This window comes from Bubalus bubalis, chromosome 18 (assembly GCF_019923935.1).
Source record: "Bubalus bubalis isolate 160015118507 breed Murrah chromosome 18, NDDB_SH_1, whole genome shotgun sequence".
Taxonomy (NCBI): Eukaryota; Metazoa; Chordata; class Mammalia; order Artiodactyla; family Bovidae; genus Bubalus; species Bubalus bubalis.
Window position 1 is genome coordinate 15,600,487 of NC_059174.1, and position 13,793 is coordinate 15,614,279.

Below are 13,793 nucleotides of genomic sequence, written 5' to 3' on the forward strand. Positions count from 1 at the left end.
GGATCATAGAAAAAGCAAGAGAATTCCAGAAAAGCATCTACTTTTGCTTCGTTGACTACGGCAAAACCTTTGACTGTGTGCATCACAACAAACTGGAAAATTCTTAAAGGGATGAGAATAACAGACCACCTTACCTGTATCCTGAGAAACCTGTATGTAGGTCAAGAAACAACAGTTAGAACCGCACATGGAACAGTGGACTGGTTCCAAATTGGGAAAGAAGTACATCAAGGCTGTATATTGTCACTCTGCTTATTTAACTTATATGCAGAGTACATCGTGCAAAATGCTGGGCTGGATGAAGCACAAGCTAGAATCAAGGTTTCCAGGAGAAATATCAGTAACCTCAGATATGAAGATGATAACCATCCTTATGACAGAAAGCAAAGAGAAATTAAAGAACCTCTTGATGAAGGTGAAAGAAGAGAGTGAGGAAGCTGGCTTAAAACTCAACATTCAAAAAACTAAGACCATGCCTTCCAGTCACATCAGTTTATGGCAAATAGAAGAGGAAAAAGTGGAAGCAGTGACAGACTTTATTTTCTTGGGCTCCAAAATCACTGGTGACTGCAAAATGGACGGTGACTGCAGCCTTGAAATTAAAAGATACTTGGTCCTTGGAAGAAAAGCTATGACAGACCTAGACAGTGTGTTAAAAAGCAGAGACATCATTTTGCTCACAAAGGTCTGTATAGTCAAAGCTGTGGTTTTTCCAGTAGTCATGTATAGATGTGAGAGTTGGACCATAAAGAAAGCTGAGTGCTGAAGAATTGATGCTTTTAAACTGTGGTGTTGGAAAAGACTCTTGAGAGTCCCTTCACTATAAGGAGATCAAAGGATGGACATCAATCCTGAATATTGACTGGAAGGACTGATGCTGACTGAAGCTCCAATTCTTTGGCTATCTGATGTGAAGAGCCAGTTCACTGGAAAAGACTCTAATCCTGGGAAAGATTGAAAGCAGGAGGAGAAGGGGATGACAGAGGCTGAGATGGTTGGATGGCATCACAGACTCAGTAAACATGAGTTTGAGCAAGCTCCAGGAGATGGTGAAGGACAGGGAGGCCTGTGTGCTGCAGTCTATGGAGTCACAAAGAGACACGACTATGCAACCGAACGACAGCAACACTGTAAGCAGAAAGCAAGAACTTCTGAAAGTATAAATTTTTTTCCTTTATTTTCTTCTTTTAAAAAAATATTTATTTTTTAATTGAAGGATAATTGCTTTACAGAATTTTGTTTTCTGTCAGAATAAATCAGCCACAGGTATACATATATCCCCTCCCTCTTGAACCTCCCTCCCATCTCCTTCCCCATGCCACCTCTTTAGATTGATATAGAGCCTCTGTTTGAGTTTCCTGAGACATATATCAATTTCCCGTTAGCTATCTATTTTACATATGGTAACGTAAGTTTCCATGAGAAAGTAACTAAAATTTTGAACAGTTCCTTTTCCATGTAATTAACTGCTACTTAAGATACATAAGGATCTTCCCTGGGTCAGGAAGATCCCCTGGAGAAGGAAATGGCAACCCACTTCACTATTCTTGCCTGGAAAATCCCATGGATGGAGGAGCTTGGCGGGCTACGGTTCATTTGTTTGCAAGATGCTGGACATGACTTAGTGACTTTACTTTCACTTTAGGATATATAATCTTCCTATATTTCTCATTAAGAGTTAAACAGAAAAGTGCCATTAATATTCCACAGTGTGACAGAATAACCTTTGCAGTAACCTGTTATCTCTTTTGTTCCTTAATCATAGTTCTACAACGTTAGTATGTTTTGATTCTGTTACTATTAGCCACAGATTCTCAATTACGGTGGGAATGAAGTCGCTAATGATGAGGTGCTAAATTTTGCATTCAGGTATTTGATTTGTGAGTAACATTCTTTGAGGATATTGGTTTCCAGTTCTGAAATACCTTTATTTTTATTCAGTGTCTCCACATTGCCTGCCTGGGTTATCTTAAGAGTTGAGTATTTTTCTGCTTAGTGTATCATGAGAATTCTACTTTGCTCACTTAAAAATTAGTAAAGGCCTTTATGGGTATTTTAAATCAAGTTGTATTATTTGGTTTATAACAGTATTGTAAAATGGCTATTATTTTTCAGTTGGTTGCAGTATTCTGGACTGGCATAGATTATGTAATTTATTTCAGTATATTTGCTAAAAGTGAAGGTGTTAATTGCTCAGTCATGTCCAACTCTTTGTGACCCCATGGACTGTAGCCCACCAGGCTCCTCTGTCCATGGAATTGTCCATGTAAGAATGATGGAGTGGGTAGTCTTCTCCCTTCTCCAGGGGATCTTCCCAACCCAGGGATTGAACCCAGGTCTCCTGCATTGCAGACAGATTCTTTACCATCTGAGCCAAGCAGCCTGCTAGTATATTTACTGCTGCTGCTGCTGCTAAGTTGCTTCAGTCGTGTCTGACTCTGTGCGACCCCATAGACGGAAGCCCACCAGGCTCCGCTGTCCCTGGGATTCTCCAGGCAAGAACACTGGAGTGGGTTGCCATTTCCTTCTCCAATGCATGAAAGTGAAAAGTGAAAGTGAAGTCGCTCAGTCGTGTCCGACTCTTAGCGACCCCATGGACTGCAGCCTACCAGGCTCCTCCGTCCATGGGACTTTCCAGGCAAGGGTACTGGAGTGGGGTGCCATTGCCTTCTCCGAGTATATTTACTAGGATGACGTAAATAATCTTTTCTTTGAAATCTCTGGATGAAAGGTCTTTAGAACTGGATGTGCCTGCAGTTATAACTTGTAATAGTATAACATCATTACAAGAATAACTCATCAGTGGCTTTTCTGTCAGTGTTTACAGATGTGTAAATTATATGCCAATTTTGTTAAAATATTTCATGAAGAACCTCTATGTATAAGAAACAATGATAGATGCTAGGGTAAAATGATGAATAAGATAGACATTTCATCCAGACTTAGGGAATCAAGGAGGTTTTTTTCTTCCAGGAAATATCCTCATTGAGATTGATATTTAAATATAGTATGAATTAGCTGGGTGAAGTGCTGGAATAAAAAATATACTAGGGAGAAATAGTATTTTTAGAAATGATAAATATGAGCAACTAAAACATTAATGAACATATTAAAGAGTAGATTGGACATTGTTGAAGAAAAGATTTATGTACTGGAAAATAATTCTTGGGAAATTATCCAGAATGTCAAAAGATAGCAAATATGAAAGAAAGTTTGAGAATAATTGATAGAATGAGGTCCAAGGATGAAAAGGATAGAGAGAATTGAGGAAAGGCAGTATTTGAAGAAATTTTGACTGATAACGTGAATTGAGGAAAACATGAATTGGTGTGGATAGTAGATAAAAGTAAATTTTCTTTTGCCTGCTCCTTCCCTCATCCTCAGAAAACCCCCAGAGAATTATAGAGTAAATGGTGGAAGAAACCTTGGTCCATAAATGCCACTGTGGAACTAACTGCCCCACTATCCTGTGGTTTATAAGGTTTAAAATTTTTTGGTGGCCATAAGCAACACAGTCATGCTCACATAGATGAAATGCGTAATCAATTTGAGACCATCTTAATTGCTAATTTGTTACTTTTTTTTACTGCATATACCTTAAGTTTTATGAAGTCCATTCAGAATTTTCTGTTAACACATCATTACACCAGTTCACTATCTCCCAAATGTAATTACATTTCAGTGACATTTAGATCTGTTTTGAAACTATTTCAGATATTTGATTTATTATTTTATACATAAACTAAACACATTCAGAAAATACCACAGAAAACATGTGTTTCAGATTAGAAATCTTTCTCTACAGTTTTTTTTCCCCAAAAGTATCCAAAAGATATATGCCTTCAAAGCAAGGTAGCACAAATTAGAAATTGGTGTGAAGACAGAGCAAAGGACTAGCAACATTAGGTACATAAACTAGAGTCAGAATTGAAATTAGTACATAAAATACCCTCACTTGGAAATGGTTGTGATCTTTATTTTCATGTTCTAGCCATTGCTTATTTCCTCTAAGTATCCAGTCTTTACTAAAGCACAGTATTACATGTGTGTGAAGTACAAGAAATATTTATTTCTGAGTTCATAAAAGTTATGCTGGTCCATAATTCCTTATCTGAAGAAAGGTTTAAGACCAAATAAGTTTTAGATATCAATTTTTGTGTGTTTTGAAAAGGTTATAGGGTACCTTATTTATGTAATAACCCCAGGAGGGTTCATAGCCCAGCAGGTCTGGCTTTGGTTAACAGGTTTCCCCTGAGCAAAGACTGTCTTAAGAAAAACAGAATGTTTTGGTGTATTTCAGAATTGTTCCTTATCCTCTCTCCTTGCTGCAAACCAGAGGGGATTTTTCTAGGATATTTTCTATGGGAACTTGATTGAGCTCTTGGAGGTAAACCTCACAGTATTGTGGGGACCCCCCCTTAAAACTGGATCCCCTGGGCGTTTTTTAACTTTCACGAGTTTTTAAGTGAGCTTCTAGCAATTCATCGATTACAGTACAGGTTTTAATACCCCAGCACTAACTCCTTAGCAGTTTCTGCTCTTGAGTCTCTGCTCTAGGAAACCATGATTACCTGTTTTTGCTTCTGGGTCTCTCCAGTCTTGGTGCTGACATCCTCCTAAGATGGGGAAGAAGCAGGTATATGGACTATATACTTGAGAAATTTGTCATCAGAGGAAGGAGGATTTAGATGGTTTCAAAGCTTTTAACCTGGGGACCTGACAAGTATAAAGTATTTCCTATAAGTTTTATAGAATCTGAATAACTCTAAAGACCAGGGAAAAACTGAAGACACCTGGTTTTAGGAAAGTACACCAAGTTTTTTATTACCTCAGGGAAATAGGTAAGGTAACAAGAAACTGGGAAAGCTGGGAAGACCCTCCCCAATATTTGAAGTAAGAAAAAGTTTACTGGAGGCGTGTAATGCTCCATTCTTTGATAGAGAAGTGATGGGATAGATGTGTGTTTTCTGAAACCTAGATGGCTCTGTTATGTTTCTGTGAGGCCCCAACACCCTCGTTGCTTTCTCCTTCACTGAAACGTGTGAGCCGTTCTAGGCTCTGAGGGCAGATACCTCTATGTTGGGATTGAGAATGAAAAGGTCATGGATTCAGCTGCCTCAGCCATTCACTTGTGAGAGGATCTAGGTTAGACTGCTTCCTAATCTACTCTTGATCAATGTATTTGTTGACTCTGGGCTTAGAGACTTAGAGACAGGGGAGAATCATTTTAAGAGGCTATGTTTTCTTTCCTCTGCTCTGATTTCTCAATCAGTTCTTTCCTACTGCTTTCTCTCTTCCTATAATTTGTCATTTTTAGTCTGCTGATGGAACCTTACCTTGGTTTTTAGTGTTATTATCGTGTCATTCTTAAAAGTACATACATGTTATTTATTAGGTGTGTAGGGTGGAGGTGGAGGAATATGTATTGCCACTTAAAAGGGATAATGAGATAAAGGGTAGGCAGGTGCACATATTCATTTTTCTCTATTGAATCAAACATGATGACTAAATTAAAAACCCTGTAATTAGGACTAGTAGCCCACATAAGATAGTGTTTTTATTAACATGAATAAACTTTTATTAAGTAAGAACTGATTATAATCTTTGCTTTCCATAGTTACTATTGAAAATATAAATTTAATCAGATGTCTGAAATCTTTACATAAAAGCTGTGACTCCCAGCTTATTGGTTGGGCCCCTCTCTAACTGTAAGCTTTGCAGTGTGTGAAAATGAGTATTTATAGCTATATAGGAAAGGCAGGAGGAAGATTAGATTCTAGGAGTAATAGACTCAAGACTCTAGGTTGATCTAACATGAGATTGACTCATTTTAGAACTGATAAATACCTTTTTATCTCAAAAGTTTTAGACTTATTTAACATCTGACATTTTAGATTCCAAGTATTATTATCTAAATATCAGTATCTAAAGGTCCTGTTATTTCACATGTCCTTGTGTTTCATTTTTTTTCTTTTAGGTCTCTTTTATTCAGAACCTTGTATTTTGTGTAGAAAGAGTTTACCGGGTGCCTGACTTCGGTGTCTGGGAAAGAGGAAGCAAATATAATAATGGCAGCACAGAGCTGCATTCAAGGTAATTTGCAGATTTCTGAGTGTTTTGTTTTCTATTTTTAATTTGAATGTGTGGAATGTGAATAAAAATCAAAGAACTAGGTTGGAACTCTGGTTTCTGAGTAGTTTTCATCTCTCTATTTTTCTACATATTAATATAATTCAAGTGAAATTCACTTAAAATTAAAGGAAGAGTCTCCTCTCAGTACCCATTAACAGATGCAGGAAAAGAGCATATCAGTGTCTTTGCCAGCTTCACAACGTGTCAGGACATGCATATCAGTATTCAGTCTAAGACTTGACCTTTCTGTTCAACCAAGTCATTTTCTTTTTCCTCTTTTAAATGACACTGTTTAAAAGGTCAAGTACATTAAAATTGCCAAACAGCATTTGTAAATGCATCACATCTAAAATTCCTTTTTGTGTTATAGAGCTGATTTTTATCCCAACAAGACATATTCACACCCTTTATATTTTGTTTAACTAAAAAGTGTAGCTCAGTTAGTCCTATCCATTTCACACTAAAAAGTTTAATAATCTAAAGGTTATCAGCTGTAGGTCAGTTTAGATCATCGAGACTTAAATGAAGTAGAGAAACAGTTTAGGAAACACTGGTTAAGAGGAATCTGCAGCTCAATACTTTTTTGAATAGAAGGACTGCTGCTGCTGCTAAGTCGCTTCAGTCATGTCCAACTCAGTGCGACCCCATAGACAGCAGCCCACCAGGCTCCCCGGTCCCTGGGATTCTCCAGGCAAGAACACTGGAGTGGGTTGCCATTTCCTTCTCCAATGTATGAAAGTGAAAAGTGAAAGTGAAGTCGCTTAGTTGTGTCCGACTCCTAGCGACCCCATGGACTGCAGCCTACCAGGCTCCTCTGTCCATGGGATTTTCCAGAAGAGTACTGGAGTGGGGTGCCATTGCCTTCTCCAGAATAGAAGGACTAATCACACACAAAAAGGTTAAGTTGATTTAAGATATTTAGAAAACTAAAATCTGCTCCAGATTACTTGCTGTATAACGTCTCTGCCTCAGTTTTCCTCATGTATAAAATGAAGATGATAATGCATTCTACTTGATGAAGTTGTAATGATTGATATTTATAAAGCATTTGAACAATGCATAAGTAAACACTGAAATGAAAGTACACTCACACATTTAAGAATAATAACAAAGATTGAAATAAAAAGGATTTTTCATCTAACTGTGGTCAACTAACATACAACTTTCTATAAGTTTTATGATTCATATGAGGCATGTTTATACAGAGTAGAATAGTAACAATGTGTAAGGAAGACAATAAAGGAGAGAAATAATTCAGACATTAAATTCAGGCAGATACTAAATACAGCAAGAAAATATATTTCAGCTGTAAGTTCTCAGCATTTCAAATTATCAGTCAAATTCAAGACAGAAAGTTTATAAGATAGGAAAAGGTAATTTTTTTAAAATTTACCTTTTCAGTAGTTATTTATCAGGTCCCTTTCTGCTTTTTAATAACTATTTAATATATGCCAGTGTGATCCCACTGACATTTTCGGTATAAAATATTTAGAGTACGGTTTTTTTTTGTTTATAAAAGCTGTTAAACTCAGAAAGACTCTTGGGTAAAAGTTACCATTAATCTTAGAAAGTGAGGGTATTGGGAAGTCCCTTGGCAGGCTACTGTCCATGGGATCACAAAAGAGTCAGACAGGACTAACCAAACGGCAACAGTGAAAAAAGAGAGACTCCAACTTGTTCTCCTGTAACTGAGGTTCCAGTCTTTAAATTGAATCATTAAGGATTTTATTTCAAGTCTTGGAAAATCATTAAGTGTTCTTTGCTACCTTTTGCATGCAAAATTAACCTTAATTGTAGCAGGCCAATTTTATTCAAACGGATGGGAAATGAAGTTTGCTATTTAGCTTTGGATGGTGCATTTTATATATTTAACATTCATCTTCTAATTTTCCATGGTATAATGCTGTAAATAACTTAAATTTTTTTTTTTCACAATGCTTCTTAGCTCAGATACTCACAGGCCTGTTTCAGATCTGTCACCTCTGCTGACACAGTATCTAGTTTGAAACTGCAGGAGACCTGAGCCCTATGGCTCTCATGGAATGTAGTGTTGGCAGTGGTGGTGGGAGGCCAGTATCTTTCTGTGCTTATGCCCAGGAGTTGAATGTAGAGCTGCTACCAGCAGGGATTAAGTCCCAACTCTTAGTCTATTGCTGTAAGACTTCCTAGAACTATCCAATCCTAGTTAATTATCTGATCCTAGTGCTTAGTTGGGTCTGATCCAAGGACTGCTTAATGCGATATCCTTGTTATATTCTTAAGTTATTCTCATAATTTTGAAAAGCCTGAAATGGTATATAGTAATTCTTGCTAAAAGTACTCATATGGCCCTTTGCCTTCTAACTTTCTTTGCCAATCTCTGTCTCTGTGCCGTGCAGTTCTCCTTAGCTGGACTCAGAGCACAATCTGTTGCCTTGATCACTAGGATCTTGTGCTCACTGACTTGGTAAATGTCCCTTTCCTCCTTTGCCACACACAGTGTGCATCCCTTCTAAACTGCATCTTGGTCAAAAATGATCACTGCCCCTAGGTCCCTAAAACCCATGCACATAGTGTTCTAAGCATAGAGGCTTCTCCTTCAGCATCCATGCCCAGTGGTTCTGTAGTGATTTTAAACCCTGGCACTACAGTTACAGGGTAAGTTTTATTTAGTCCAGGCAGGAAGCATTACTGCCTTTTTACACAGGAGGAAATTAAAGTTTAGAAGACTTTGTGATTTTTTTCCCCCCTCCATTCCTTAAGTGATACAAATCAAAAGGTAATTGAGCCAGAACTGGATTCCGAGTGGACGGCTTCAAAATCCAAAGTTATTTTTACTGTTCATTCAGTTCAGTCGCTCAGTCGTGTCCAACTCTTTGCGACCCCATGAATCGCAGCACGCCAGGGCTCCCTGTCCATCACCAACTCCCCGAGTTCACTCAGACTCACATCATTGAGTCAGTGATGCCATCCAGCCATCTCATCCTCTGTCGTCCCCTTCTCCTCCTGCCCCCAATCCCTCCCAGTATCAGAGTCAACTCTTTGCATGAGGTGGCCAAAGTACTGGAGTTTCAGCTTTAGCATCATTCCTTCCAAAGAAATCCCAGGGCTGATCTCCTTCAGAATGGACTGGTTGGATCTCCTTGCAGTCTAAGGGACTCTCAAGAGTCTTCTCCAACACCACAGTTCAAAAGCATCAATTCTTCACCACTCAGCTTTCTTCACAGTCCAACTCTCACAGCCATACATGACCACTGGAAAAACCATAGCCTTGACTAGACGGACCTTTGTTGGCAAAGTAATGACTCTGCTTTTGAATATGCTATCTAGGTTGGTCATAACTTTTCTTCCAAGGAGTAAGCGTCTTTTAATTTCATGGCTGCAGTCACCATCTGCAATGATTTTGGAGCCCCCAAAAATAAAGTCTGATGCTGTTTCCACTGTTTCCCCATCTATTTCCCATGAAGTGATGGGACCCGATGCCATGATCTTCTTTTTCTGAATGTTGAGCTTTAAGCCAACTTTTCACTCTCCTCTTTCACTTTCATCAAGAGGCTCTTTAGTTCCTCTTCACTTTCTGCCATAAGGGTGGTGTCATCTGCATATCTGAGGTTATTGATATTTCTCCCTGGCAATCTTGATTCCAGCTTGTGCTTCTTCCAGCCCAGCGTTTCTCATGATGTACTCTGCATAGAAGTTAAATAAGCAGGGTGACAATATACAGCCTTGACATACTCCTTTTCCTATTTGGAACCAGTCTGTTGTTCCATGTCCAGTTCTAACTGTTGCTTCCTGACCTGCATATAGGTTTCTCAAGAGGCAGGTCAGGTGGTCTGCTATTCCCATCTCTTTCAGAATTTTCCACAGTTTATGGTGATCCACACAGTCAAAGGCTTTGGCATACTCAATAAAGCAGAAATAGATGTTTTTCTGGAACTCTCTTGCTTTTTCGATGATCCAGCAGATGTTGGCAATTTGATCTCTGGTTCCTCTGCCTTTTCTAAAACCAGCTTGAACATCTGGAAGTTCATAGTTCATGTATTGCTGAAGTCTGGCTTGGAGAATTTTGAGCCTTACTTTCCTAGTGTGTGATATGAGTGCAATTGTATGGTAGTTTGAGCATTCTTTGGCACTGCCTTTCTTTGAGATTGGAATGAAAACTGACCTTTTCCAGTCTTGTGGCCACTGCTGAGTTTTCCAAATTTGCTGGCATATTGAGTGCAGCACTTTCACAGCATCATCTTTCAGGGTTTGAAATAGCTCCACTGGAATTCCATCAGCTCCACTAGCTTTGTTCGTAGTGATGCTTGCTTAGGCTCACTTGACTTCCCATTCCAGGATGTCTGGCTCTAGGTAATTTTTACTGTATCATGTTGTAGTTTAATGTCTTAAAAAGTTTTCCTAAAGTTTGAAAGAACAGCAAGGTGTCACCACCTTGGTGACATTTTGCTAAGTTTCAAGGATATCTTTGCTTAGCAATCAGTAAAGCTTGATTTAGCCTAATGCCTTTGTCATTCGCTTCCTAATCTGCCCTTTTCAGCCCCAGGTTTGCCTGTATCTGTTTTAGTCCAAATTCTTGAATTATTTAGCCTTTCTTAGATAAGCTTCAGAACTTTTTTCTAAAAAGTGATCTCATTACATTTAACCATTTAACCCATTTCTTGCAGCATCCTCGTCCTCTTTAAGATTTGGTAAAAGAATCCATTGCTCGAAGCTCAGTGTAACTGAATGTTTCCTGAGCAACCATTCCCTGCTCTCCTGATTTTTCTGTTGATCTGACTTTTCCTTGAACAACATACTTCTTTTAGTTTCTCCTAGGGTGTCTAGCACTAAATTCTCCTTTTTTCTTCTGTTTTTTCTGTAAGTCTTATAATAAATTTACTTACATTTCAGAATCTTATATTAATATTATTTGATTTAATTTCCTTTTCCTTCATGTATTAGTTACCTATTTATTATAACACAAATTCTTTTTTTGAAGATATTAAATTTTGTATTGATTATACCTGATAATGGGTGATACACAAGCTTCATTCCCATCTATAACTTTATTTGGTACCATAATTCAATGTAGATATATTGCATAGGATGTGCCAACAGTCATTAATAACCAAAAAACTCCATGACTTTGCATGGGTGACTCTTTTAAAGGTGAACTCCAGGTCACAACACAGTAACTGTCAGTTCAACTACAACAAGGTTCTGAAGACAAAAGCTTCTCTACCAAAGCAGGTTGTAAATAAATTTGAGTGCAACCCGGCATCACCCTGAAAGAATTCTGACTTTACACTGTTGGGATACTTTACCAAAATGGCTTCAGAGTAGATTAACTTTTCACAGCACATTTTTAAAAAACGTATTTATTCAGCATCATGATTAGACTATTACATTTAGCAATCAACAGCAAAAAAAAAAAAAAAAAAAAACTACATTAAAACCCTTTATTGGAATACTTTACACTTTCCATAAAACAGAAACTAAAATAACCTGTTACACAATTAATCACAAATACAGTCCTCAAGGTTTTTGCTCATATACATGAGTGTTGTCTAAAACATGTCTTCTATGTAGCAGCTAGGCCCTGCCACCACTGTGCTTGGCTGAGTTCACAAATCTGTTGTAACCTATCACTTCTCTGGCTCTCCTTTCCTGTTAAGCTCTGTTTCCTGGCAGTAATTAAAACCTTCTCCCACTGTCATAGGTACTGCTGCTACTGGAACCGCCATAGCCACCTTGGTTTCCTGGTTTGGCAAAGTATTGGCCTCCACCACCATAGGAGCCAGAACTTCTGCCTCCAAAGTTTCCTCCTTTCATGAATCCAAAATTTGAAGATAGATTGTTGTAATTGCCAAAATCATTGTAGCTTCCCCCACCTCCAAAATTGCTTCTATCATTACCAAACCTGTTATAGCCACCCTGCGGCCACCAATATCCACCACCACCATGGCTGCCGTCAAAGTTTCCAGACCACTTTGGCCTCTTTGGTTGGATGAAGCACTAGCATCTCTTGCTTAGGCAAGCCTTGATAGAGCTTTTCTCACTTCACAGTTGTGGCCATTAACAATGTGGTATTTCTGAATGACAGTATTGTCTATGGAATCATGGTCATCAAAGGTTACAAAAGCAAAGCCTCTCTTTCTGCCACTGCCTCGGTCAGTCATGATTTCAGTCACTTCAGTTTTCCTCTACTATTGTGAATAATTTCTCAGATGATGTTCTTCAGTGTCTTTAATGCCACCAACAAAAATATTTTTCACGGTTAAGTGGACACCAGCTCTTTGAGAATCTTCTCTTGAGATGATCTCTTAGGTTCCACAACTCTTCCATCCACCTTGTGTGGCCTTGCATTCATGGCTGTGTCCACCTCCTCTACAGAGGCATGTGTGACAAACCCGCAGCCTCTGGAGCACTTGGTGTTTGGATTCCTTATTACCACACAGTCTGTGAGTGTTCCCCATTGCTCAGAATGGCTCCTCAGACTCTCATCATTTGTTTCAAAGCTCAGTCCTCTGATGAAGAGCTTCCACAGCTGTTCAGGCTCTTTGGGAGACTTTGACTTAGACATGGTGGCAGTGGAGGGGGAAGACGTCAACGATGCTTACTCAGTGGTATCCACAGGCAAAAAGTATAACACTAATTCTTTATCCCCAGAGTTACATATCCAGGTGGTCTTTTTAGCTGTTCCACGTTAAATTCAGTATTTTAATTTAAAAATTTCCTTTCCTCATTTAAGTAAGGCTGTTTTTACTCCTTGGGGCTACTTTAAACACTTTAAGCCAAAACTGTTTTGGAGAAGAAAATGAGCTGCGCTTAGTCACTGAGTCATGTCTGACTCTTTGCAACCCTATGGACTGTAGCCCTCCAGGCTCCTCTGTCCATGGGGATTCTCCAGGCAAGAATACTGGAGTTAGTCCCTATGCCCTCCTCCAGGGGATCTTCCCAAGCCAGGGATCAAACCCAGGTCTCCCTCATTGCAGGCCAATTCTTTACTGTCTGAGCCACCAAGGAAGCCCATGTATACTGGAGTGGGTAGCTTGTCCCTTCTCCAGGGGATCTTCCTGACCCAGGAATCAAACTGGGGTCTCCTGCATTACAGGTGGAGAAGAGATGAGTCCTCTATAAAATATGAATTGAATCTCAAACCTAACTTTAAATTTTTTGGCTATTGGAAAGCAAAAAGGAAAGTTGTAATAACATAGTAATGTAGATATATAATCAACCCTGAATATTCATTGGAAGGACTGATGCTGAAGCTGAAGCTCCAGTTCTTTGGCCACCTGATGCGAATAGCCGACTTGTTGGAAAAGACCCTGATGCTGGGAAAGATTGAGGGCAGGAGGAGAAGGGAATGACAGAGTATGAGATGGTTGGATGGCATCACTGACTCAGTGGACATGATTTGAGCAAACTCTGGGAAATACTGAAGAACAGGGAAAACCTGGTGTACTGTATAGTCCATGAGGTTGCACAGTCAGACATGACTTAGCAGCTGAACCACGATTTAGCAGCTGAACAACAATGCCCAAATGGAAAGATTATTATACGTATGAAAGTGAAAGTTGCTGAGTCGTGTCTGACTCCTAGCAACCCCATGGACTATACAGTCCATGGAATTCTCCAAGTCAGAATACTGGAGTGGATAACCATTCCTTTCTCCAGGGGATCTTCCCAACCCAGGGTTC

The 13,793-nt window shown here is 39.0% G+C and overlaps 1 protein-coding gene and 1 pseudogene across 8 annotated transcripts in view; one reads left to right on the forward strand and one right to left on the reverse strand.

Annotated features, from left to right (window-relative positions):
- PHKB (phosphorylase kinase regulatory subunit beta) overlaps window positions 1–13,793 on the forward strand; it is a 236,567-nt gene that overhangs the window by 74,959 nt on the left and 147,815 nt on the right. For all 8 annotated transcript variants that reach the window (XM_025269801.3, XM_025269800.3, XM_025269799.3 and 5 more), the window contains one exon: window positions 5,978–6,093. In XM_025269801.3, the coding sequence (XP_025125586.3) occupies window positions 5,978–6,093 (116 nt within the window). The remainder of the gene's footprint in view (window positions 1–5,977; window positions 6,094–13,793) is intronic.
- On the reverse strand, window positions 11,788–12,676 carry LOC123330242 (annotated as a pseudogene).